General features: G+C 31.9%; 1 protein-coding gene across 4 annotated transcripts in view; it reads left to right on the forward strand.

The window, feature by feature from the left end:
* LOC126739778 (putative polypeptide N-acetylgalactosaminyltransferase 9) overlaps positions 1–26,500 on the forward strand; it is a 501,736-nt gene that overhangs the window by 187,951 nt on the left and 287,285 nt on the right. For all 4 annotated transcript variants that reach the window (XM_050445610.1, XM_050445594.1, XM_050445615.1 and 1 more), the window contains exon 5: positions 20,876–20,984. In XM_050445610.1, the coding sequence (XP_050301567.1) occupies positions 20,876–20,984 (109 nt within the window). The remainder of the gene's footprint in view (positions 1–20,875; positions 20,985–26,500) is intronic.

The following is a 26,500-nucleotide window of genomic DNA, read 5'->3' on the forward strand; positions in this document are numbered from 1 at the left end:
AGAATGCACCCATATCATGTTAATTTACATCAGGCATTGGAAGAAGCAGACCTTGACCGTAGGTTGGACTATTGCCATTGGATATTAGGCATGATACGCGGGGACAGAGATTTTTTATTTAAAATTCTTTGGACCGATGAAGCCACATTTAATAGTGACGGTAGAGTCAACCTGCATAACATGCATTATTGGTCTGCAGAAAATCCGCATTGGTTGCGTAAAGTTCAGCACCAAGGGCGCTGGAGTTTAAATGTGTGGTGTGGTATACTTGGAGGTAACATTATTGGACCATATTTTTTTGAGCAATCTCTAAATGGCAATGTTTTTTTCGACTTTTTGGTAAATCAATTACCGTTGTTGCTGGAAGATGTGCCACTGGAAGTCCGGCAAAATTTTTTTTTGCAGTTGGATGGTTGTCCAGCACATTTTGCTAGGAATGTGCGAGAGCATATTAATAACATTTTTCAACAGCGGTGGATTGGAAGAGGAAGCCTGTTTCCATGGCCTCCGCGATCCCCAGACTTAACCTGTCTTGATTTCTATTTATGGGGGCGGTTAAAGGACATTGTATTTCAGACTCAGCCTACGACTAGAGAAGATATGAAAAACCGCATTCGTAATGCAATACATACCATACCGAGAGCCGAAATTGAAGCTGCAGTTCTATCTACCCATGAGAGGCTTCAGCAATGCATAGAGCGTGATGGTCAGCATTTCGAGCATTTACGGGGGCATTAAAACCCTTTCTTTTTAAAATCGGTCCTTTATAGGGCCACAACTTGACATTATAAAAGAAATTCGAAATAAATTATTTTGTAGTTTTTATAAATATTAAGGGATTTCCATATAAAATTTTCTTTGGCCTAAATTTTAGGTTAGGATGAAGATATTAAAATGCGGTTTTCGCAAGCATATTTAGGCGTCATTAAGCTATTTTTTTGTATAAAAAAATTTATACCATTGCATTTAAGTTTTTTGAGAAAATTAGTCATTTGTGTCAGAAAGCCGAAAAAAGCCGTCTAGCGGCGAGATGTAAAACTAAAAAAACATGAAATATAATAATATTCGTAGCTTAATAATCGCTCTTTCCAACTAGCACAAGTTTGATAAAATCGGCTAAGGCGTTTTTAGTATACAGGGTGTGTTTTAAGCCAACTTTTGAACACCCCCCACCACTTTATTTTTAGAGATACAGCAAAACTATTTAAATAAAAAAGGTTCGGATTAGTCTCTATTTTAATAATCAGCTATTTTTTTGTTAGGTTAATTCAGCAAAATTTACAGAAACAACAGTTTTCTAGATTCAAGATTGCAGTTGCGCCCCCTAGCGGCCATTTTAGAAACTTGAAAATATTTTCCAGGTCATTCTCTTGGCCATTTTAGTAATAAATTTTTTTATCGCAAGCTTCTACGATGAATAGTTTCCCAGATACAGTACCTCGCATTCTTATTTGGCCATCCTGTACATTCATCGGTAAAACAAACATTTCTTAAAAAACTCCTATCATTATTTGCTCTTTCCATCATTTCAAAGCAAAATGCCAATCTTCGCTCTTCATCTCCTTCTTTCCTTCATAATATATGTGTTTTTTTAAAGTGCGCAATACCGTTGTATGATGTTTATTTACCTCTTGCCCAAGAACCCTCGTACTAACCATCTTGTTTTCCTCCACACTCAGTAGAATATTAGGATCTCTGTTCTCTCTTTCTTCGGCTCTATTTTCGATATCCTGAGTTGAACATTTACAATTATTTATTACGCTACCTTTGGACTCGAACTTATTGACAATACGTTTAATAGTTGAAATGGACGAAATGGGCTTGGTGGGGAAATAAACTGAAAACATTTCAGATACTACTCTAAAACTGTTTCCCGCATAATGTCACTTAATTATGGCTATCTTTTTTCGTCCATTGAATAATTCATACTAGTTTTTAAATATCGACTGTCACTGATTTATTGACACTTTTCCTCACGTCAACTCATGACAATATTCATTTTACTGGTGCCCGTTTGGTTTTACCTGAACCAAAAATTTGCTAATTTTGCAATTACATTTAATTGAATATTTCAAGATTCGCTTATTAAAATTTTTTGAAACTTTGCACAAGGGTTTGTCAGATTGGTCTTTTCAAAAAGTTATCTTACATTTTTTCCATAAAATGTACAGGGAAGCCAATAATTGACCCCCTTAAAATTTAGATGGGTTTTCCTATGTTCCACTCGGCGACGCACCACCCGGTATATACAATGCATCCCTAAAGTAGCAGATAAATTCAATAAAAATGAAGTGGACCGTTTCTGAAAAAAATGCTTGAACCCGTCGATTTTAATATTTGGTTTAGGGTTTTTCTAGGTAGAAATTTAATATACAGGGTAACTCAAAAAAAAAGATATGAGCCGTCAATATGTTTTTTATATGGAAAACACAATTTTTTAATGCAGAATCAGAAAGAACGCATTTTTTCATAAATGACATGGTACAAATAAATAGTGGTAATATTGACATACACAGTTTTGAACGAAAAATTATGATAAAATGTAAAATTAAAGAAATACCTATATAAATTAAATGTTTGAATTAAGCACCCGTAACAACCTGACAATAACCAAGGCGATTTAAAAATTCTTTTTGAACGTTGTCAATAATATCTGCAGTAATATTTCTAATTTCCTGGCGTATTTGCTCTTTTAAATCTTCTAAACTCCCTGATTTAGTGACATATACTTTACTTTTTAAGCATCCCCATAAAAAGTAATCGAGAGCAGTTAAATCTGGCGATCTGGGTGGCCATTCAATGAACCCTCGTCTACCTATCCAACGATTTGGAAAAACTTCATCTAGATAATTAACGGTGTGGCGGGGCTCCATCTTGCTGAAAAAAAGATATTTATTAATATTACTATTTTTTATTAATGATTATTTATTAGTGATACTATTTTCAGTAGATTAGAGCAAATTACTGATCTTGGTATCACCTTTGACTCTTAATTTACATTCGTTCCACACTTCAACAACATAGTCAAGTCAGCCCTGAGAAGGCTTATGTTCATAATTAGAAGTTCTCAGAGTTTTACTTTGGAATCTACATTAAGACTGCTTTTCTGTTGCTTTGTGAGATCAAAACTGGAGTTTGGCTGCATTATATGGAACCCGCTCTATCAGGATCATGTTGGTCTCCTTGAATCTGTTCAGCGTAGATTTGCTAGGTTTGTGGCCTTCAGGCAGGATATATATCCAGTTAGAGGATTTGATCATCGGCAACTATTGGAACGCTTCAATCTACATCCATTACATCTCAGAAGAATGATTCTCTCTGTAAAATTCCTGCATGGGTTACTGAATGGATTAATTGACAGTCCTGTACTTCTTTCTGGTGTACGTTTCATGGTGCCTAGACTTAATGCTAGACATCCCCTAACATTGTTTCTGCCAAGGCCTCATACTAACATCCTGTTGAAATTGCCACTATATACAATATGCGCTATATTTAATCGGGTCTGTCACATGTGCGATATAAATTTCTCTCCGGTTCATGTGATTGTCGATATCTTGGTGGATCATTACTCTTGGGATTAAAACCCATGTGTTTTAGTTAGTAGGTATATTGCAGTTAATTTAATTTAATTTTGTTGAATATGTGATTATCTTGTTAAACTTTTATAATTGGGTTTTTATATCATATTAATAGTTATTTGTTCTAATTTCTTGGATAACTTTTGAGATTGTGACTTTACTTTTTTTTTCTTTTCATTCTTTTAGGTTTGTCTTGTGTTTTTTTTAAACTATATTTTTCATTGTTTTGCAACTGTTTCCTGTTATTGGGCAGGTTGCCTGTTGGAAATAAAGGCTTGATATTATTATTAAAAATTATTCACGTTGGTGCATGACGGGCTGTTCCAAATCCGGATACAAAGTTATCAGAGCGAGAATAAGATCATTTTGATGAAAGTCCAAATACCTCTCACCAGTGAGAGTGTCAACAAAAAAGTAAGGTCCTAAAACTCGTCCTTCCACTATACCGCACCATACATTGATTTTTTGAGGGTGTATGACATGTTGTGAACCAATAAGGGTTTTCGGTCGCCCAGTATCGACAATTCTGTCTGTTCACATGGCCGTTTAGAGTAAACGTTGCTTCGTCAGAAAATATTATCCGTTTTACAAAATTATTGTTATCATTACATAATTGCTGCATTTGCTCACAAATGCTTTAGCTAATGGACGACCGATCAGGGTGAGTTGCATTAAACAACTGAACCACCTTTTTTGAGTACACAACATATCTTTGAAACCAATCATGCACATGACTTCGATTCTTTCACGTTCGGTTAATTTTCTCATAGTTCATACAATAACAGTATGAACTATGTACCATTTAAAAAAATCATATTTTATAGTAACTTTTTTGTAACACACCCAGTATACATAAAAATATTTTTAGTTCGTAGGTTTTTGTCAACCTTACAACTTTGCTGTTGAACTTTTTGCTCTACCTCGTATAGTTAAGGCGCTATCTTAGCCGTACACCTTGTTGGCACACCCTGTATAGGGTTCTTACATTACTTTTCTGGAGTTTTCTCTACGTTTGTGACCCTCAGAATTGATTCTGTTTGTCTCTTCTTTTACGCAGTTTTGTATTACAGATTATCCGAGGGATATATGCAATTATATCCCATGTTCCCTCCTTTTCCATACTTGTTTTGTAATATAGAAATCCCAAGGAACATGTGTATATTCATTTAACTTATATATATATATATATATATATATATATATATACATTACATTTAATTTTTTTTTGTATATACAGGGTGTCCATTTAATATCGCGGGGCTCGACTGCTGCTAAATCTTGAAAAAAAAAATCTTTAATAGGGGGAATATTGAGTTAGAGGGTCTACTTTTTAAAATTAGTTTGGGTGATACAGGTTGTCCCAAAAAAACGTGGTACATAATTTTATTTTTTTTTAATGGAATCACCTATATTTTTTTTCCTAAAGGGGACTCTTAATGGACTCTCTCTTTAACCATAAAATAATTTTGCCCTAAAATGCGATGTTGTCTAGTTATGAACAATTAAAAGAAATTTTCATGAACATTAATGTTTTACTTAAATATTAATATTTACCACCGACGTTTTTTAGTTTTTTGAAAAATCTATGAGTTCATTTTATCTTTCGAAGTTCCAAAATTATTATTTTTTGTACGGGGTGATCAAAATACTAATAAATTTCCCATTATCTCTAACTGTTTTTTCAAAATTTGTTCTTAAAGGAAAAAATTACATTTTTTTCATAGGCATTACAACGTTTAATTTACTTGAGAATTAAACTTTAATTAGAGCATTCTGGAAGCCTAGGGTATAAAAAATAAACTAGACCAGAAACAGTTTTAAATGAAGAAATCAAATTGGCATTTACCAAGTGGGTTGTAGGAAATCCGAAAATTAGAGTAAACAAACACAGACTTACAAATACAGAAATCTTCCGTAAGAAAATGCCACAAGAAAATTAAATATCACTCCCATCAAGTTCAATTACATCAAGGATTCATCAAAAACATGCAAAGCATTAATTAGAAACTATAAATAGTTTTGCTCCAAACACAGATCAGCCGTACGTGCGAAAGATCTTCTGACTACACGAAGCATGGAAGGCGTAATACGTCTAAAAGACTTTTGTATGCCCTCCACCATATCTTCCCTAGTAGATTCCCACACTTCCGCATAAGAACAAATCCAGAATCCCGCATTTACGTTTTTTGAACGAAATGAACCCGTTTCGCCTAATCTATCGTACAACGCTTTAAATGTTTGATGATTTGGCTGCCTTCTCTCCGGATACCGATCTAAATAACGCTGCGCTGCTCTACGACTACGAAAATTTCCTTGAGCATTTACACATACCATATCCCGCATCTGAGCATTAGAAAAATCAGTGTGATTGCGGCATTTTTAAGCGAAAATAACACAACAAGAACACGAGCTTTAGCCAAATTAAAGACTTACTTATTAATACCTCACCTTGACAGGTCGTAGTTATGATGTGTTCATCCTAGGCAAAGCCTACTTTGTAAAACTCCGATAATAATTTGTTCATACGCAACCTAATACAAAAATGCGTTTATTTCAAAAACGATCTACTGTTTGGAGATTAAAGAAGTATACCTTTTTTGACTAGAATTAAATGCTGTTTTATTATTTTCACTCGCAAATGTGCGTACAGGTAGGTCAGAAAAGTTATGACCATTTTAATCACTCAATGTATGTGGCCCCATCTAGGTAATGGGAAAATAGATATCATATTCGTGTTCCTCATCCCAAATAATAAGAGTACGCCAAATTTTAGGTTAATCTGTCCAGTAGATTCTAAAATATTTCAATAAATGTTTGGTAAAAAATTAGTTTTAACACCCTGTAGAACGAAAGCCAATAACATTTTGCTAAGCGATATTGAGCTCAAACGGTTTATTTTCATGTCAGGTATGTCCAATTAACCTGTATAGCTTATTAAGCATTTCGCATCATTGCATCAGGGATGCTGCAACCAAACAAACTGCCCATAGTTCCACGGCAATGCTATTTCTAGCCTTTCAATGTTCTAAAAGCGCCATCTTGAAAAAAACGTTAAACAAAAAGTGTAGATTAATTATTGCAACACTGAATAGTCGCTGATTCAATTATGGCTAATTTAAATCCAAATTAGTTCGATATAATGCTGGGTCTGGTTACTATTAAGTTTTTGCTTATACAATTGCTAAAAGCTCTCAAATATTATTTCTTCCCAATGAAAGAACAATAAAACGCTTTTCCAATTGAAATATTCATTCATTATATTATTGCTTAGATTTATTTATGGAAAATAACGAAAATTGAGAGTCAACAAAGATTAAAAAGTAAATGCAACAGACGTGACCCAATTTTTATAAAGAGCGAAAAGAAACTGACTTCTATTTTACCCTTTTTAATAAGCAAAAATAGATCCTAAAACATCAAGTAATTGTATGTTTGTTGTTATGTTGTATTAGGATAAAAGTTGGCCTATAAGAAATTATATTATTGTCGGCCCGCTTTTGAATTTTAAATCCAAACAAAAACTTTCCTTAAATTTATTGATTTTTAGCTGTAAGAAAAAGAGCAAGAAAAAATAGCAGATTTAAGAATAGGGCTGTTTTTTCCACCCCCCTTCCTTCAAACGTAGTAAAGTTGGTTGATTCCTTAGGGAATTTTAAGGGCAACCACTGACCGTAACTTGGGGCAGGAGATAAATTCGCTTTAGACTATTTTTTTATTTGTTTTTATCGTGTGAGGTCATACAACGCCGTTTTTTTTTATTTTTTCGTAATAACTTGCTTAAATAATTTAATAAATTAGGCTAACATAAAATCAATTTCATAAATGGTCTAATCCTCGTTTGGCTGATCCTAATCATACCTTATAAGAACAAATAAACACTGCACTGTCTACGAAATTCTTGGAAATTTGTATAAATTCAGAATTAAGTCGTTGTTATCACATCGATTGCTCAAATAGAAAATTATCTTCATCATGTTTTGTGTTGCCTATCCTGAAAAGGGTCTATCCTGAAATAGTTCATCTGAGTTCGGTTCTCCTCTTGATCGTTGCTAATCATCTAAAATTAGCAGACAGCATTTTGCTAGAGAATCGTATGTTGTGCATGGTGAGTGATGCTGAGTGGAAAGCTCATGGTGCTCCATTTTTTTTGAGATACTATATCAATCAATTTTATTACTATATTATTTTAAGCTACTATTTTCGCCTAGATATGCTTCATGTCTTAGTATTCCTCAACATGTTAGTATACCTATATTCGAGAACACCAGTATATAGGGCAATTAAAGCTTATAATGCACTTCTACAATAGCAAATTCAATTGTTTCAAAAAAGGTAGTTAAGTCAATCTTACTTAAGAATATTTTGTATTTTTCACCGTGACTTTTTTTTTGTTTAACACTTACTTTATTGAATACTTCACAAACATCATATAATAGTAATTACATATAAAGTTACTATAAACTAGTTAACTTATCATATATTATAGTTTTTATCGAATTGTGATTCGTTTGATACAATCAAGCGCCTAAATGTTAAACATCTGTATGTGCGGTATCAAATCATGTAACTTACTTTTAGATATAAGCTAATAATATTTTCTATTATAAATCGTCGACGTTCTGGCAAAAATCACTAAGTCCAAAATGATAGTTTGGAGAAAAATTAAATTTAATTTTATAATTGAAAGCAAAATTTCATTTTATAGAAAAGACTTATACTATAGAAAATATATTGTTTTATATAGTATGATATAACAAGTAGCGACATGCAGATTTTTTAGAAATGACTAGATTGATTTTTGATGGACTTTCTTGGATAAAAAAATTAAAATAGTGAAATATATTATTTCAGCAAAATTAATTTTAAAGTACATTCTAGTTGAAAATGCATTTAGCTTATCACTAATAATAATTGATCTTAAAAAATCATAGCAAACCCAAAAAAACTAATCTTCTTTGCTTTCACTTTCTATGATGGGCTCAGCGTTTCTGTTCTGACAAGCAGCCGATGTTGGTAGTGACAGATACGAGTTATGAAATTCCACGGGGATTACTTCACTGGTGCATAACTTGTTCAAGTCGTTTTATTTCTGGACAGAAATGGGTAACATCTCAGTATATGCCCTATTTAGCGAAATGGTGGCTGATGAACGCCTGCCTTTGCCACTGATGTTTATAGAAAGATAATCCCCTGTATGATTGTATCGGTATTTAACTATTCCAGGATTAGCTTTTTCGATTCGGAAACATTTTACATGAAGCCACTTCACTTTTTCTCCGTTGATATTGACTGCTTTATTTTTTAAAATTGATTGCGAAAGGGTCTTGAAATCAAAAAAGTCTCTATACTTCAGTTCTTTGGCATGATACGGGTCATTTTTTTTCTTTCCCCTTTTGGATCGGGACATTTTAAAAATGCTTATCTAGTCATTTAGTGTGTAAACTGCCACATACCTTTTTTCTTTTTCAATAGCACTATGCATACTATCACACTCCATCATCGAGTGGCCAGATTCCAAAAATTTTTGTTCAACTGTAGTAACAAAGGTATTTACGTGGTGAACGAAATAGTACAGCATAGTAAGAACATTCTGATTTCTATTCTGCCCACCACATGTATCGGAAAACAATGAGACCTCTGTAACATGATTGGGAAGACTACTAGGGTATTCGTAAAGGCATGTTGCTATTTCTAAACTACCCCGTGCTCCATTAACTTCAGTTCATGTGGAACAGTATGCGTTGTTGGGTGGAGCTCCTTCATACACAGTTAAATTACAAGCGCATAATTTCCTACTGTAATACAATGGCGAAACGTCACTGCTTGGTATTTGGAGGACACTTTTAAGATCAAACGTTGCTGTAACAAAGTGGGGGTCATTGCATGCCTTTTCTTTATCAGACCTTTTCGACTCGTTTGCATCAGCTTCTCGCCTCTTCTGTTCAATGTAGGTTGACTCAAGAGTAATCTTTTGTTCCCCATTTGATGATTGGTACTTCATACAAAGCGCACACTGATCTTTTCGTGGTTTGAAAAATGAGTAATTATATCCATTACTAAACACTCGTTTGTATGTTGTCAAACTTTTGGGAATATAGCCTTTCTCCTGACATAGTTCCTTGTAGAGGGAGTGCAATTTAGCTATCGACAATTTTGCATCTAAATATTTTCTATGAGATGACTTTCTGCAGTAGTGTGACTCGGTTAAAGAGAAACTCTCGATGTGATTTGTAATAAGTTTTCTTTCTTCTTCAGTGATTTTGTTGGAGGGATTATGCCTACCTCGCATGTCATCTCCGTCATACAATCCTGTGGATTAACTTTTGTTTGCAAAAGCTTTATTTAGTGGTCCGTTACTTATAGAAACAGTCTTTAAAAAAAACTTTTAGCAAACTCTCGTTGGTTTATCATTTTTCAAAAAATAAAACTCTTTGCAATTACTTCTTGCCTTGGCGGTCTCTTTTCGAAATCTTTGTCTTTGTGGAGTTTTACTTTTAACATTTTGAAGAATAAAATCTTTTTTCGAGAGTATACTTCTAACTGCCAATAACTAGAACACAACTGAAATCTCTCCTGTTCACTAAATTCTTCGGAACATCTAAATTTACATTTACTGCAATCGACAGACTGTGGAATTTTAGTTGACGTTGGTCCTTTTTTGGTAACGTAGGGTTGACCAAGATTTCTACATTTTTTTGTAATATTTCGAGCCAATTTTTGTTTATTTGCTTTCTTCCAACGGCTTTTTTTCTTGCCATTTAGAGACGAATCTAGAAATTAAGACACAAAACTTCAGTATTGCTGTTCACAAAAAAACCGTTCACTTACCTTCAATTTCCTCATCAGTTGCAGAGCAGTTTTCATTAATTGGCTCGTAATTTTTATCTTCATCATCACTACATGCAAAAGGTTTTACGTGATTTTGATCATCAGTTATTTCAATATAGGACAATGATTGGACTGGATCTATCTTGGAATCTATTGCCTTTATTTGCGTTGCCTTCATCACAAAAATCAACTGCTAAATCAAAAGTTTCAACATCTGGTAGTTTTTTTACATACCTGATTATCTAAAATAATGTCCAGCTGTGAATTTTGAGGAATTGTTGATGAACAATGTGATGAGGGATACTCATTACAGCTCCCGTCGCGGTTTGTAATAATCTAAAAGAACAAATCAATATTTACGAAATAAACTACAGAACTGCTTAAAGATTTTTACCTGTTGTTTCAGAGTTTCTTCTAAATTTCGGGGTGCTAACGTTACAACTGATTGCACAATTACTTTCCGTTTTTTATTGTTATATGCATCTTTACCAAGTTCTAATATACGCTTGCCCCTACAGTCTTGCATTTTTAAGCTCGTTTTATGTAAATATAATCAAAACTCACGAATATTTATTAAACAATAACATTATTGTGATTAAAATGATAATCGTAAACTCAAAATCAAATGTCAAATAAATTAAGTCCAGGCTTAACAGTTGTTGGAGATAGGCCAAAAGTCACTAAATCCATTTAACGACTTTTGCCTGTCATAAAAAGGTTCGTATGTGACTTGATGATTAAATCGTAGGTATGCAACCAGGTATACATACTGAAATGGACTTAATTAGGTTTGCCTGTCGAAAATTGTTCTTTTTTGAGAATGTTTGGTGTCATTAAGTCAAAAATGCTAAAAATGGTGTAAAACTTAGTGACTTTTGCGTGAACGCCGACGAAATATTATCACAAAGATAAGAAAGATTAAGAGTCTAAACAAATTAGAGAGAAACATAATTGAAACATTATGCGTACATACATAAACAGTGACCGTCTAAAGTTCCGCATAAATTTGATAAAAATTAGAGACATGATTTTTTGAGAAAACGCTCGGATCCGTCGATTTTTATTAAGTGCTCATTATTTCACATACATTTTTATGTACAGGGTGAAACAAAAAAAAATATGACGTCATCGGTCATTTTTTAAATGGAATGCTATATTTTTTATTGTATTTATGAAATATAAGCGAAATTCCAAGCAAGTTTTGTATAACACATCTCAAAACTCAACAGGGATTTAGGTGTGGTGACCTGGCCGGCCACTCTACTGGCCCTTTTCGTTCTATCCATCTTCCTGGGAACACTGTCGCCAAGTAATTACGGACATCTCGAAACCACAAATTATCTGTCGATACAGCAGGGTCTTGTTCGTCTGGGTATAGGGCAGCCAAAGCAGGGATAAGATCTTCTTGAAGAAAATTCAAATAGCTTTGTCCCGTTAAGTTTTCTTCGAAGAAGTACGGCCCTATTACTTTATTTTCCACGATACCAGCCCAAACATTAATAGATTTACGGTACTGTGTATGAGCCTCAGTTGCCCCGTGTGGATTTGACACTGACCAGTACCGACAATTTTGCCGATTTACGACAGCGTTTAAACAAAAAGTTGCTTCATCCGAAAACAAAACTTGTAACACAAACTGACGGTTATTATTGCAAATGTTCATCATTTGCTCGCAAAATTGGTTTCTTCGATCAGGATCGTCCTTATTTAATTCGTGTATTAGTCCAATTTTATAAGGGTGGTATTCATTTGCTTTTAAGATGCGTCTTACTGACGTTCCGGCTATATTATTATCAACTGAAATTTGTGAACTTGCTTCGTTTGGATTTTCTTCGACTGAGAGCAGAAAGTTTAATTTTGTTTCTTCAGAAATTTTTGGATGACCTGATCTTGGCAAATCCCTAACATGACCTGAAGTTATGAATTTCTACTCTATTCTACTAACTGTGTGCGCACTCGATCCCCGTACCCTAGCAACATCAAAATTTAAATTCGTTGGGTTTCCGTTAAATTAGCCATAATTTATTCTGATAAAAACTATTAATTTTCGAACTGACAGTGACATTCGAAAATGGAGATTCTTTACAAGTGCAACCATAGAAATAGAAACAATTATTGGCAGTGTTTATAAAATTATTTTTATCCTCGATTTTACCTTAATTTGTAAATAGACATTCTTATTTGTTTTCTTGTTATTTAAATGTAAATATTTTGGAAACACTTTTGAGATAAGGTGTGTTATACGAAACTTACTTGGAATTTCGCCTTTATTTCATAAATGCAATAAAAAATATAGCATTCCATTTAAAAAATGACCGATGACGTTATATATTTTTTTTGTTCCACGCTGTATACAAAAATATATGTGAAATAATGCGCAACTTAAAAAAAAAAAATTGACGGGTCCGAGCGTTATCTCAAAAACTCATGTCTCTAATTTTTATCGAATTTATGCAGAACTTTAGGTGGTCAGTATACAAGGTGTCTACTATAAAAACCGCCAAACTTTAAGAGGTGATTAAACAAGCCATTTGCAACAAAAAAGTCGTATAACATTTTTTCGAGAAGTTGTTAGTTCTTCTGGTATTTAACATTTTTTGATTTTATCAAATTTCTTTGTTTTTTTTTCATATAAACAAGAATATCTCCGTTATTCTTACCACCACATAAAATTTAGATATATTATCTGAAAGAGAATTATATTTGTTATAAGATGGGTATATTTAAGTTTTTGAGTAATTTTTTATATCGGGTGTTATCAGAAGTTAAATGTAATATTTGGGAAATGTGCAAAATTAGTGGCTTATTATCTTCTTCGTTATCGTTTTTCTAAAATTTGGTAAATAGAGACATGTTTTTTTTCAGCAAAACTACTGCATTTAATATGCTTTCCAATGATATACTTACTTTTTTGATAGCTATTTGTTTTCACAGCAATATCATGGGCAAAAGAATGAAAACCACAAAAATAAAATATTTTCAAATTTTATATTTCTTGATTGACCAAAATTAAAAAATCAAAATTTCATTAAACAAACCTAAAATTATAACAATTGTTCAAAATGTCTTCCCTCTTGTTCAATACATTTGATGCATCTTCTTATAAACATTAGATTTTAATGTGCCCCAGACATAAAAGTCAGGAGGCGTAAGGTCAGGGCTTCTGGGCGGCCATCTTACCGGAAACCATTGATTCAAGGAATTTAGCACAATTCTGCCATTATGGTCTGGACATCCGTCCATTTGAAACGAAAGTTCCTGTCTAGCGGCTAAGGGGATTTCTTCCAGAAAGTCAACAAGGTCATTATTTAATAAATTTGAAAACTCATTGGAATTGAGACAATCAGGAAGTATTACAGGCCCGAAAATGCGACCTCTCATTAATCCTATCGATACGTTGACCCTTATCTCATGCTGAAAATGTGAAACAACAGTCGCATAAGGGTTTTCTGAATGCCATATATGGTTATTTCTTAAATTTATTATTCCGGCTCTTGTAAATGTTCCTTCATCTGTCCAAAATATTTGATCTATTGCCCACTCTTGCAACTTATTCAAGTAAGGCAACAAATCCTGGACTTTTTTCAAATGAAACGGATGCACATTCTTTTTTTTAAGAACTCTATGTACAGTGGAATGGTGAATCCTTAATGCAGCACTAATGCGGCAAGTACTTCTAGATCTATCTTCTGTAACAGCTCTCATAATCGCAGGTTCTTGTCTTCAGCGTTGACCATTTTGACCACCTTCTCTAATCCGCAAACGTCGAAAGGAACCAGTTTCCCCACAGCGACTGAACATTTCTGCAAATGTACTTCAATGGGGTTGCCATCTATTAGGAAAACGAAGCGCATACTCCTTTGCTGCCTCCCGCGAGTTTCCATTTGCGACACCGTAAATAAATAAGATGTCCCGATATTCAATGTTTGTGAAACTAGACATTATTTTTTTAAGCACGTATAAATCAATTTACTTGTTTAACTACTTTAAGTCGAAGTTAAAACTTAATGACAGTTCTTGTCAAATTGTAATATCTATGCTTTTGTTTTAAAATCAAGTAATGCATGATTTGTGAATTTGCTTCTTTTGCGGATTCATTGCCTTTTTTCTTAAAGAATAAATATCGCGATATGAAGGGCTGAGAAGCCATGGGGTATAAGTGTACTGAAGTCAGTTTTGAGAAAACTCAAATTAAAGTTAAATTGTTATAATCAAATGCAGGCAAAAGTATGGCAATCCAAACCAGTTTTGTTTTAATTGCTAGGGCTTAGACTGTCATAATAAAGAAAAATAATATGCTTTTTAGTATTTTTCATATTGATTATTAGGCAATATTTGATAAAAGTCATCACTTGTACCCCTTGGCTTCTCATAGAAATTAGGAGTTTAATAAAATATAGCATACAAATAAATTAGAAAAATGTATTTTTCCAATGAAAGGTGGCTTAACAAAATACTAACAGTTTGTATAAAAATGTTATTTAAATACCACTTGCAGAACTATTCTGAGTCACTGCTATAAACATTGTCTTCATGTTCTGGATCCTCATTTTCATCATCGTCAGGATTGTGATGTCCCTCTTGAACCGCTTCTTGCTGTTTCTGGATGTTCTGTCTTGTGTGCACCAAACGATTTCCCTCATAGTCTAATGATCTATAGAATTGGTGATGTACGGGAGGTACAAATGGTAGGAGGCCAACAAGGTCTTTGTACTTTGATGCTTTTATTTTCTTTTTCTTTTGTTTAGGGATAAGAGAAGGCAAGGTTTTTGGAATTCTTCCAACATTTTTTGCAAGCATGTTGTACTCTAAAAATGGCATTTCTTTATTAAATGTACTTTTGTGAAACAAAGTGTAACGACTTTCTTTTCTGAACTGCAGCCACTGCATGTTTCTAATACCCTTAACAGCTTTCACAAAATGTTTGCTTATGGGATCCAAAGTAAGGAAGTCTTCATCCAACATTTTCTTCACCAAGAACTTTTTGCTAGTTGTGGCTATAATATCCACCCAGTCATTAGAAACGAAAACACCTCTTTTTGTGTTCCTCTTGGTATTTTCCACTTTACCAAAGTCTCGGTCACAATGATTATAAGAATGACCAGTAAGTAAAAATTTTAGGTCGACAATTTCAATCTGCGTTGTGCTTACAACATACAACCAAAATTTTACCGTAAGTTGGCTTTTATTTTGCCCACCACAATTATCACAGAAAGCAGTGAGGTGAGTGACTGTAGAGGGCAATGATTTGATGTACTGGATTAAACACGATACCATTTCTTCGCATCCTATTGATGCTTGCAGCTCATGCCAAAGAAACTTAAACGCATCATCGGTCCCAATATCATGTACATTAAAATTATACGTCCATAATTGCCTTGCATAATACACTTTTGTACATGTTAATACCGGCGTGGGCAACATTTTTTGAAGATTAAAACATATAGCTTTATGGGCAAGATCATCTTTTACTTCTATTGGTTGGAACCTTTCGCCCTCTACGGTCTCGAGCTGGTATTCCCGTTCCAGATTCTTTCTTTTTACCAGTAATGTTGGTAAAACGCTTATTTGACACATCTAATGTTTTTAAAAAAAAAATTGCTTGCAGACCCTAAGACCGCCTAATAAATATTGACAAGAATGAGACTTTCCACGTACAGTGTTTTCTTTCTTCCTATGCGGATCTTCTATAATAATCGCAGAGTTCAAAAATGATGATTGCAATTCCCAATTCGCCAGACCCCAGTACTCATTAAAAAATTCGTGGCGCTTTTCTTCGCTCATATTTTCGCAACATTTATAGCGGCATTCATGGTCGTATGCCTGAACTTTTCTTTCATTGTGTACTTTACCTTTACGGTCAGTGTACTTTTTACCCATGTTTCGTAGTCTTGAAGACTTCTGCCTTTTCCATTCCTCAGTCCGTCATGTTTTTTTCTTACCAGGATGCTTCTGCCGCTTTGTAGGTGGTTCTTCTTCTGCTTCAGTTTCTTCCATTTGATCTGAAATTAAATTTTAATTATTTATTTAGATTAATTAATTATGCTGTGTATGTCAAAACTAAGCCTAATTTTTAATTATTACTCTTAAAGTTTATTATCAATAAAAAGTTGCCTATTAAAGAAAAAGAACGTTATAATGAAATCGACTGATTAGTAGTATTAATAATAATAATTAACTAAGGCCTACTCTTACTTTCTTCAGGGCAGTTACTTGAACTAGTACTGAAAGAATTATCTGCGTCTGGGTTATAATCAGCGTCATCATCGCTATTATCTGAAAGTAGGACAACTGAATAAGATGGTTACGAGCTTTCAAATAATATTATTAACAACATACATTGAAACCTAACCTTAAAACCTCACCTAAACACACTAAATGACTCAAATTACAATAAATAATAATATTGGATTTGATAAAAAGTAGAACTTACCATTAAAAAGGCTAAAAGAACTATCTTCTGACATTTTTTATCAAGTTTGATAGCCTCAACACGTAAATAATTTAAACACAACAACAATACGTAAAAGAAAACAACAGCTTTAGTAAACTAAATTATCAGCTATTTTTTAGAAGCCAATGGGTACAAGTGACTCGCGGCACATGTATCCCTTGACTTCTAAACTAAAAAGCACTTTTAAGCAGTAGTTTTTTTTCGCCACTAGATGTTAGCACATGATAGAGTTCCACTCATCTCCCTTGGCCACGAATATTTTAAAGTGTTTAAGAGTAAGTTTCTGCATTTAACTCCATTTTGAAAAATATGTGACTTGTACCTCCTGGCTTCTCAGCCCTTCATATGTTATTTGTTTACGGCTTCTCTAATAAATATTTGTGGAGTTGTTGTGTTAGGTAAGATAAATCTACAAGTACTCACCGTATTGGTGCTCAAAAGATTAAGAAATATAAAATTTGAAAATTTTCAATTTTTGTGTGAAAACAAATAGCTATCACAAAAGTAAGTATATCATTGGAAAATGTATTAAATGCATTAACTTTAGATGCATTAACTTTAGATAACACCCGGTATAAAAAATTACTCAAAAACTTAAATATACCCATCTTATAGCAAATTTAATTCTCTTTCAGATGGTTGATCGAAATGTTATGTGGTGGTAAGAATAACGGAGATATTCTTGTTTATTTGAAAAAAAAAACAAATAAATTTGATAAAATCAAAAAATGTTAAATACCAGAAGAACTAACAACTTTTCGAAAAAATTATTTACCATTTTTTTGTTGCAAATCATTTGTATAATCACCTCTTAAAGTTTGGCAGTTTTTATAGTAGACACCCTGCATTAAAAAATTTTAAATACAACCAACCATGACACTATCTGTGATAAAATGCTCAGACGAAATCCTTTCAAAATGGTGAGCGCTTTCAGAGATTATACTCTTACACAACAACTTAAATTTTTTTATGGAAGTGCAACCTCTACAAGCACCCGGCAACAAGTTACACAGTTTAGGTCCAAAGTAATTTATGTATCTTAAATAAAGATTATTAATACTTAGTGGTAGTTTAATTTGCCTATTGCATCTAGTTCTTGTATCATAATTATGATTAACAAAAGGCTTTAAATTAGGTCGAATATGTATAATGGAACAGTAAAAGTCTTGGTATTTAAAAATTCCCTCAATAAGTAAAATTTATTAATTAGTTTTCGAATTTTGTTGCAATGTGTGATTGCCATTTCATAAACTTATCAATTACAACTCCAAGGTATTTTGTACATGAAGTTTCTGTAATACAGTGATTATCTACTAAAATAGAACTATAATGTGGTCTATTCACATTAGTAAGTGAAAAGGCTATGTATGTTCTTTTTGGCTAAGTTTTATGATAATTTAAACGTTTGTAGCCAATTTTTTTATTATAGTTAAATTATGTACAGATTTTTCTTTCACAATGTCCCAGGACTCTGTGAAAGACTGAAATCATAATGGCTATATCATCTGCATAACATACTAGTAGACCATCCACCTGTACCCTTAATAGTGAGTTGATATGTATTATAAAGAGTACTGGGCCCAAAACTGTTCCTTGTGGAATGCCAATTTTGATTCTCTGTTTGTCACTTAGGACATTATTGAGCTTAACCATTTGTAGTCGCGCTAATAAATAACTTGAAAACAGCTCCAAAGCAGTACCCCGAATTCCATATCTATTCCATAAGTGTATTATGAGGTACAGTATCAAAGGCCTTTGCAAGATCTAGGAATATAGCCAAATATTTTCTGTTTGAATTTAAATTATTTACTACCTCAGTTATTAGTTGATGCGTGGCATCTTCTGTACTGCACCCCTTAAGAAATCCATATTGACTTGAGGATAAAACATTATTTGTTCTTAAGAAATTCATTAGTCTAATCTTTATAAATTTTTCACAGTTACAAAATTACTTATAAGGCTGATAGGCCTGTAATTATTAATGTTTGTGAATGTTTTATTATGATGTTTTAAATTTCAGTTTTTTAATGTCTAACGCAATATACAGTATCGGACAAAAATTAAGTGACGCTATAATATTCCTAAAAAACTTTGTGACTGTACCTCGTATAATTAGGAACAATTTTGTAGTATCAGTACATACCTTTGTTAATCGTATTTAAACATTCTTTGCCTCTTGTGATGAATAGCAAGAGATTAGTAAATTTTTGTATGTTTTTATGCATTTTTTCATGGACAAAAATAAAGCGACTTGATCGATATTGTTTATACCATTAGTAGATAAACATCGGTTTTGGTCGGTATCAAATCTATATTTTGTTTAAAAATGCCTCGTGATAAAAGTTTTTCTATTGATTTTAAAGAAAGAATTATTGCATCGTATAAGATGGGAACACCACAATACGTAACAAAAGAAGAACTAAGGGTTTCAAAATCTGTTGTGTCGAGGACCATTCAGAACTATCGAATTGGACGAAAAGTAGTTAACCGAAAACAGACGGGTAGACCGAGAAAAACTTCAAAGAAACTGGATAGAAAAATTAAAAGGATCTCCCAGGCAAATGCTTTTCTGTCAGCAAAGCAAATTCTGGCTGAAGCTGGGGGCTCTAATGTTTCCTCTCGAACGATACAGCGCAGACTATTTGAAGCAGGCTTAAAAGCATGCAAACCTGCCAAAAAACCGCTTCTTAGTAAGAAGAATATTAAAGCACGTCTTTTGTTTGCAGAACAACATGCTCACTGGACACCAGAGCAATGGAAAAAAGTACTTTTTAGTGATGAGTCAAAGTTTAATTTGTATAAAAGTGATGGTGTTCAATATGTTCGTCGTATTGCAGGTAAAAGACTTGACCCAAAGTATGTCCAAGGTACTGTAAAACATGGAGGTGTTAGTGTGGGGTTGTTTCTCTGGCTATGAAATGGGACCAATTTACCAAATTGAGGGCATTATGGATAGGTTTAAGTATAAATATATCCTTGAAAATGTCATGCTACCTTATGCGGAATGGAATATGCCACTACGTTTTGTTTTCCAACACGACAATGATCCAAAACATACAGCAAAATGTATAAAAGAATGAATGAAATGAAAATAAAATAGCCATTCTTAAATGACCAGCCCAATCGCCCGATCTTAACCCGATCGAAAACCTGTGGGAAATAACAGATAGGCAACTTAGAAGTAAAACCTATAAAAACAAAGAGTAAATTTTTTAGGAAATTAAAAATATATGGAAAAATATTGATCAAGATATAATTGATAATTTAATTTCTTCCATGCCTCAAAGGTGCCGCCAGGTAATCGCAAATAAAGGCTTGTGGACTAAATATTAAGGGCGCAATCAGATAATGTTTTCTTTTATTTTTATTGTAAGCGTCGCTTAATTTTTGTCGTATAGAAATATTTAACTTTTCTTTTTCTTTTTATGTTCTTGTTTATACGGAGGAATTTTGGTATGTTATGTAATGAATATATGTTTATTAATGAGTGTATTTGTTTTATTGAGTTTTAATTCTTCTTGCGTTTTTGCTTTTTTAATAAAAGAAAAAAACTGTATCGTCGCTCTATTTTTGTCCGATAGTGTATATGCTTATTTTGTATCAAGAGTCTTTGAAGAAGAATAAATAAATAAATATTATTAAAAATATATTCAATGTCAATACCAGTAATAATAATGTTAGATTCCTGCTGTTTCGTTTGCCTTTCCATCATAGTTACTTTTCCATTATGGTTTATTTTCTTCAATTACCAGAATGATGAGAGCATTTAATGGGCTTAATTTCGACCCCTTCATAGAATTAATTTACCTTAAGACTTCAAAAACTTAAGTGCTGAAATTGTCTATAGCTTTATGTTTTACGTTTTTATATTTTTGCTATAGTTTTAGCTAATTCCCTATTATTGATTGTTCTTATATTCTTTGCCACTTATTGTTAATATTATGTTATTTATTATACTCTTGTAAATTGACTCTGCTGTTGAAACAAGTAAATAAATAAAATTTGTCAATTTCAGATGACGTGAAAAAAATGGTGGATGACGGTTGGATGAAAAACGCGTTCAACCAGTATGCAAGTGATATGATTAGTGTACATAGAAGTTTACCAGATACAAGGGATGAATGGTAAGTTATATAATTAAAAAATTTAATGTAGCCAACGTTACGTAATCCGTGCATTGTTATAAATAAATTAAATGGCAGCTATTGTTTTACCCATACAATGGCTTGTAACCATATAAAATTCAAAGAAAAAAACGGTATAGTTTATTAAGGTCGTAAATATGGACGAGGCAATATATATGTCACATGTGCCATTAAAAAGGTCTCGCGATGCTCTTTAGCCAAATGTCAACGATGGTAATCATGCGGTTTTATATAATGGATGAATCTTATTAACTATTATTATGATGGTCGAATATATGTAAAGGTCATAGTAGTTATATAGTTACTTAATTTAATGATATTCTTTAATGTTACATAAGTGAGAAACTATGAAGAATTTTGGGAGGTGAAGTGATTGTGGCGCTCAATTAATATATGCGTCATTTTAATTGGTCAAAGAAAATATCTGAAAACCACCAATTAATAGACTTCCAAATTAACTTAACTCGAATTACATCAGGTAGACACTAATAAGGGGAAAACTGGTGCAATTTCGGATGCTAAATCAGGATCCGTTTCAAATTTTGTCGTTCGGACCCCGTTTGGAAGTTTATCGTGTTGATTACATCGGGTTTAGTTAATCTATTAGTGAAACTGCGGTCGGAAAAGTTGACGACGGCACAAAGACAAATACGCAAACGGAATATTTACTTTGAACTAACGGCAAAGCCAAACGTTCCGAATTGTATAAACGGCACTAATCTACTTTATGTGCAATTTGCATTTTCTCGTTAAGTGGTGATTTCGTATGTGTAAATTATTAATGCTTAAACTCGTTAACGTTGAGTTAATTTAAGTTTTTATCAGATAATTTTCGTAAGTGGTTTGTTTTTCATATATAAATGCTATTCATATCCATTTAGATTATGCAAACATTATGGCAAGTTTAAAATAGTTAGGGCTGATTTAATTTGATTTATTAAATGGTATCACCCTACATACAATATTTCACATACCAAAAAACATACATAATTAAAAATATATTAATATTATAATAATTATATATAACGATAAATTTGCTTCAAAAATTACTGTCTACTTGCCTGACAACTAAATTCATGGCAATTCATAATTAATTTAGAAACTTGAATTACATTGAAATTCACTTCATCAGTCTGGAAAAAATTAAAAAGTGACCTTAGCGACCTGCAAAAAATTGAAAATAATAATGGGCCTTGAAACAGCTACATAGAAACACTAATTGAAACAAAATTTGAAACTCTAACTGATGAAAAATTAACTGATGCCCTTGGCCAATTGAAATTTTATTTATAATATCTCTAAAAAATCATAAGAATTGTTATTAAATTTATATATATTGAATCTTAAACAATTAAGAAATATTCAAGAAGCTACGAACATATGAAAAAAATTACGTGAACTGCTTGGAAAAAATAAAAACTATTTTACGAGCTCAATCACATGAAAAATCAAAGATTTTATTTACAATTTTTAAAATTATAGGAAGTAAAATTTGAAATACATTTACTAAGACTTTCAATGTAATTGATCATGACTTGTTAGTCACCAGGTTAAAGTTTTATAGTTAAAATGAAATTGCTGTTTCTTTTTTTAAGTCCTATCTCTGGAATAGTATTCAACGAGTACGTACCAATATCAATTATTCGATTTCGAAACTCAAAATTTCTAAACTTCCTTAAGGACCAATTCTGGGACCTCTGTTATTTTTGTTATATACTTCAGACTTTCCTTTAGTTGTACTTAATTAATTCATGTAGAACAGGTTTTTGAAAGTATAAATAGTGTTAATAAAACTAAGGTATTACTTTTTGCCATTAAAAATCAACGAGCTAATATTGGTAATAATATATACAATTTCAGTTTGATAATACCCCTCTTGCTTTTACTGAAAACGTCCAAATTCTAGGTTCTAACTATTATTATATTATTATATTATTCTAACTATTGATTCTTTAAGATTCAAGGATATATTAGTGCTGTCTTGTAGAGATGTTATTTGCGTATAAATTTGTTCTATGCTTACCAACATTTTTATCAGTTTTATCGTTATTTGTCATTGTTTTGATAAAATAACCCAGCCTAGAAGATTGCAATACGTTTAAAATACATGTTTTTAATAATTTGTGTGTATTTGATGATGTGTCTATAATCAAATTTTCCATTTAGCCAGTTTTTATTAATTCCAGAGTTTAATGTTCTTACACTTTTCTCACGTAGTTATACGTACAACAATTTATAATCTACTTAAAACTTTTTTTTTGTCGATTTACAAATGAATTAAATTAGTGTATTTTAATTTGTTTTTTGGTTACTTTTTGTATTGCTACTTTTTGATAAAAACTGTTAAAAAAAATAAATTGTTATATGTTAAAAGTAGCTTTAATTAATCCTCGTCGTTTTGAGCAAATTTAATGTGCATTTAATGCCAATTAAAGACATATTTAGTTATTTATTTATTTTTAAATGACGGTTTATTGTAGGCGTATTCCAAGAGCTTGATATGAGTTCAAAATGACCTTAATTTCTTGGAAAAAAATCAAAAATTCTCTCAGGGTTTATTTTAAAACACGTGAAAATTTACGCCAAGTACGTAGAAAAAAAATAAAATACCAAAATCTTCCAAAAGCTTAAAAAAATTAAGTTATCTACCTGAAAAAATTTAGTTTTCCCTAGAACTTAAAACACATGTGCTATCTGGAAAAAATCACAATAGCCATAAAGATTCCAGGCCATTGACCATAGAATCTAATTATTTTAGGAGCTTAAAATGCGCTAAAAATTACCTCAACTGTTTGGAAAAAATTAAAAATATTTTAGAATTTGAAAGGTATAAATCTCTGAATTTTCTAGTTAAAATTTTAAAATTCACAAGTTTGAGGTCCATAACTGAATACTGTCTACACGAAAACCATAATATCGCAGTTTGGAGGGAGGGGCGTTAGAGGAGTACACTAAAAAGCCTTGGTAAAAATCCAGATGTGAGATGGAAGGTATCAAGTCCTTCCTCAAAACTTTTCAAAATTTAAGAGTCAGTTAACGTACTAAACCTTTTGTTTTTAAATCTAAGATAATCTTCAGAGAAGAGATTGTTTTATTGAAAACGTGTATTTTGTTCAAGCAGATTTAAAAACTTTTGAAAAGATTAGTTAAAAATTAGGGAGATAGTTGTATAATTTGAGCAATTCGGTAGCTTTATTTTAATAAGTAGGGACAATTTTAGCATTTTCAGTGTCTCTGAAAATATGGTATTATCCTGATTAATAAGCTTAATCAAAGGAAACAAACTAAGACTCAAAATATCTTCTTTTGTACTGTTCTAAAATTATCCCTTGAAAAGAATAATAACAGCCATTAAAGTTATGCATAGTATTGGTTGGAATAACTAGAAGTGGAGTAGATAGTAGTAGATCAAAGGGGATTCCTTCTGTACGATTTTTGCTTGAATATCTAAAATAAGGGGATTATAGCGTAACAAAGATTTAATACAAACCGAAAGTTAAAAATATGTTTTATAGCTTTGGTCCTAATATTTTTTGCCATATTCTATTCCTCTTCGAACATATACGGTTTTCTTTGAACAACATTTTAATTAAGTGACCAATGAAATAAAAAGAAAAGAAAAGATAATATTTTTTTAAATGTTTGAGTCTGATTCCTGTTAACAGACAAATTCCTGATTAAAATTTCTTGATTTTGGGAGCGTATATTACCTTTACCTTACAATAAGGAAAAATCTAAAACATTTATGCCTATCTTTAAGCAAGCAATCATTATTTATGAGATCCTGACTCATTTTATATAAATTTGCGATGTTACTTGATGATGCGAATTTACATTTTTGCGATGATTTTTTGATTGCGTGAATCCACAAAATTATGTTAAAATTATGCGTTTAAATTATGCATAATTTTGCACTTAATATAGTTTACTAATTTAATGAGTGCACTTAGTAGAGTTTAAAAACAAGACCTTTTTATTTTTTTTTAGAAACCCTATAGAGTTAAACGAAAAACTGAACCCTTTTTTATGAGTTTCCCCAAATGAAAATGTCGAATTTTGTACTTTTTGTCCTAAATAATTATTTTATTTGTCATTATGCCTATAATGACAACTACATCCATTAAAATTAGTATAGGTATTGGTTGGACAATTAAAAGTAGAATTCTGCTGGTTGTTGTTGTTGAGAGAGATACACATCTCGTGAGAGTAAATAAAAACTCCAAGTCTCAAAACATCCTTTATATATGTCCCGAAGGTTACATGTTTCGCTAATAAAACATCATCAGGCCTTATAAACTAGATGACCTGCCTAGTACTAGTGCTTCTCTACTTACGTAGGTCTCTTTGAGTTAATGGACGAGTTCTTTCAATTCATAAATGTATTGTATGTAATAATTTAATACGAATGGAAAGCTGAAAGAATGCTTTATATTTTTGATTCTTTATCATGTTTAAAGCAAAAAATAAATTTTCTATTTTTTAAATTTAATAAAATTAGTGCACATGTTTTTTTAGATGCGTAAATTTGTTTTTATTTTCGTTGTGCATTAATAAATAATACGTCTTGTGCTGATTTACCTTGCTATTTAATATCTTAAATTTTACATAGTTGTTTGATATTTGCTTAAATGGGCCTTCTAATTAGTCATTTTAAGTTAAAGAATAAAGATTGCACTATAATAAGGAGAAGTATATCTATTTTGGTTATGCATAAAAAAATGCATTCTAATCTGTTATTAATTTCTCCTTGGATTTAACGATTTACTAACAAAACAAGATTCTACTCGACAAATAAATAATATTATCCTGTTATATGTATGTTAAAGACTTCCAAAAGTCCAATTTCAAGCGTAAAAATAACTTTCTAATACTTAAAGTATATTTCCAACAGCAGGAATAATTTATTTTCCCCCTTTTGGTTTTTTTATTTTTGCAAAAATTATTTATAAAAAGAATCTCAAATTTTTTTTTTAACAAACAAACTATTAAAAAATATGAATAACTTAAACCAATATTCGAAATATTTTTTTGGGTAGTTTGCAATAGCTGAGTACGTATATAAGGTGTTAAACTATGTATTTTCCTCTTAAAATAGCTGTATTGAATTTTAAAACATCTTGGATATAATTTTTTTATTTGCTAATTTTTGGAAAAAAATTGCCCTTAAAACTAAAAACCTGTCAAATAAGAAAATGTAATGAAATTATATATTATATATAAGGAAAATCAAATAAATAATATTTAATAAATCAATCAAACACCGCAAACCTCTATATCTCCATTTTCCGTCCCTCTCAGAAGCTTCATCTAAATATATAAAAATGAATCCATATTTTCCTTGGTCATTAAATAACTTGAAAATGACTTTACCGATTTTATTAATTCTTTTTTCTTAACATGTATTTTAGTTTGTACAAGGATATTATAGAATAAACCATGAGGAAAATTGCACCAGAAATTGGAAATTTGCAAAAAAATTAAAAATGCTTTGCGCG

The sequence above is a fragment of the Anthonomus grandis genome, chromosome 1 (genome assembly GCF_022605725.1).
Source record: "Anthonomus grandis grandis chromosome 1, icAntGran1.3, whole genome shotgun sequence".
NCBI lineage: Eukaryota > Metazoa > Arthropoda > Insecta > Coleoptera > Curculionidae > Anthonomus > Anthonomus grandis.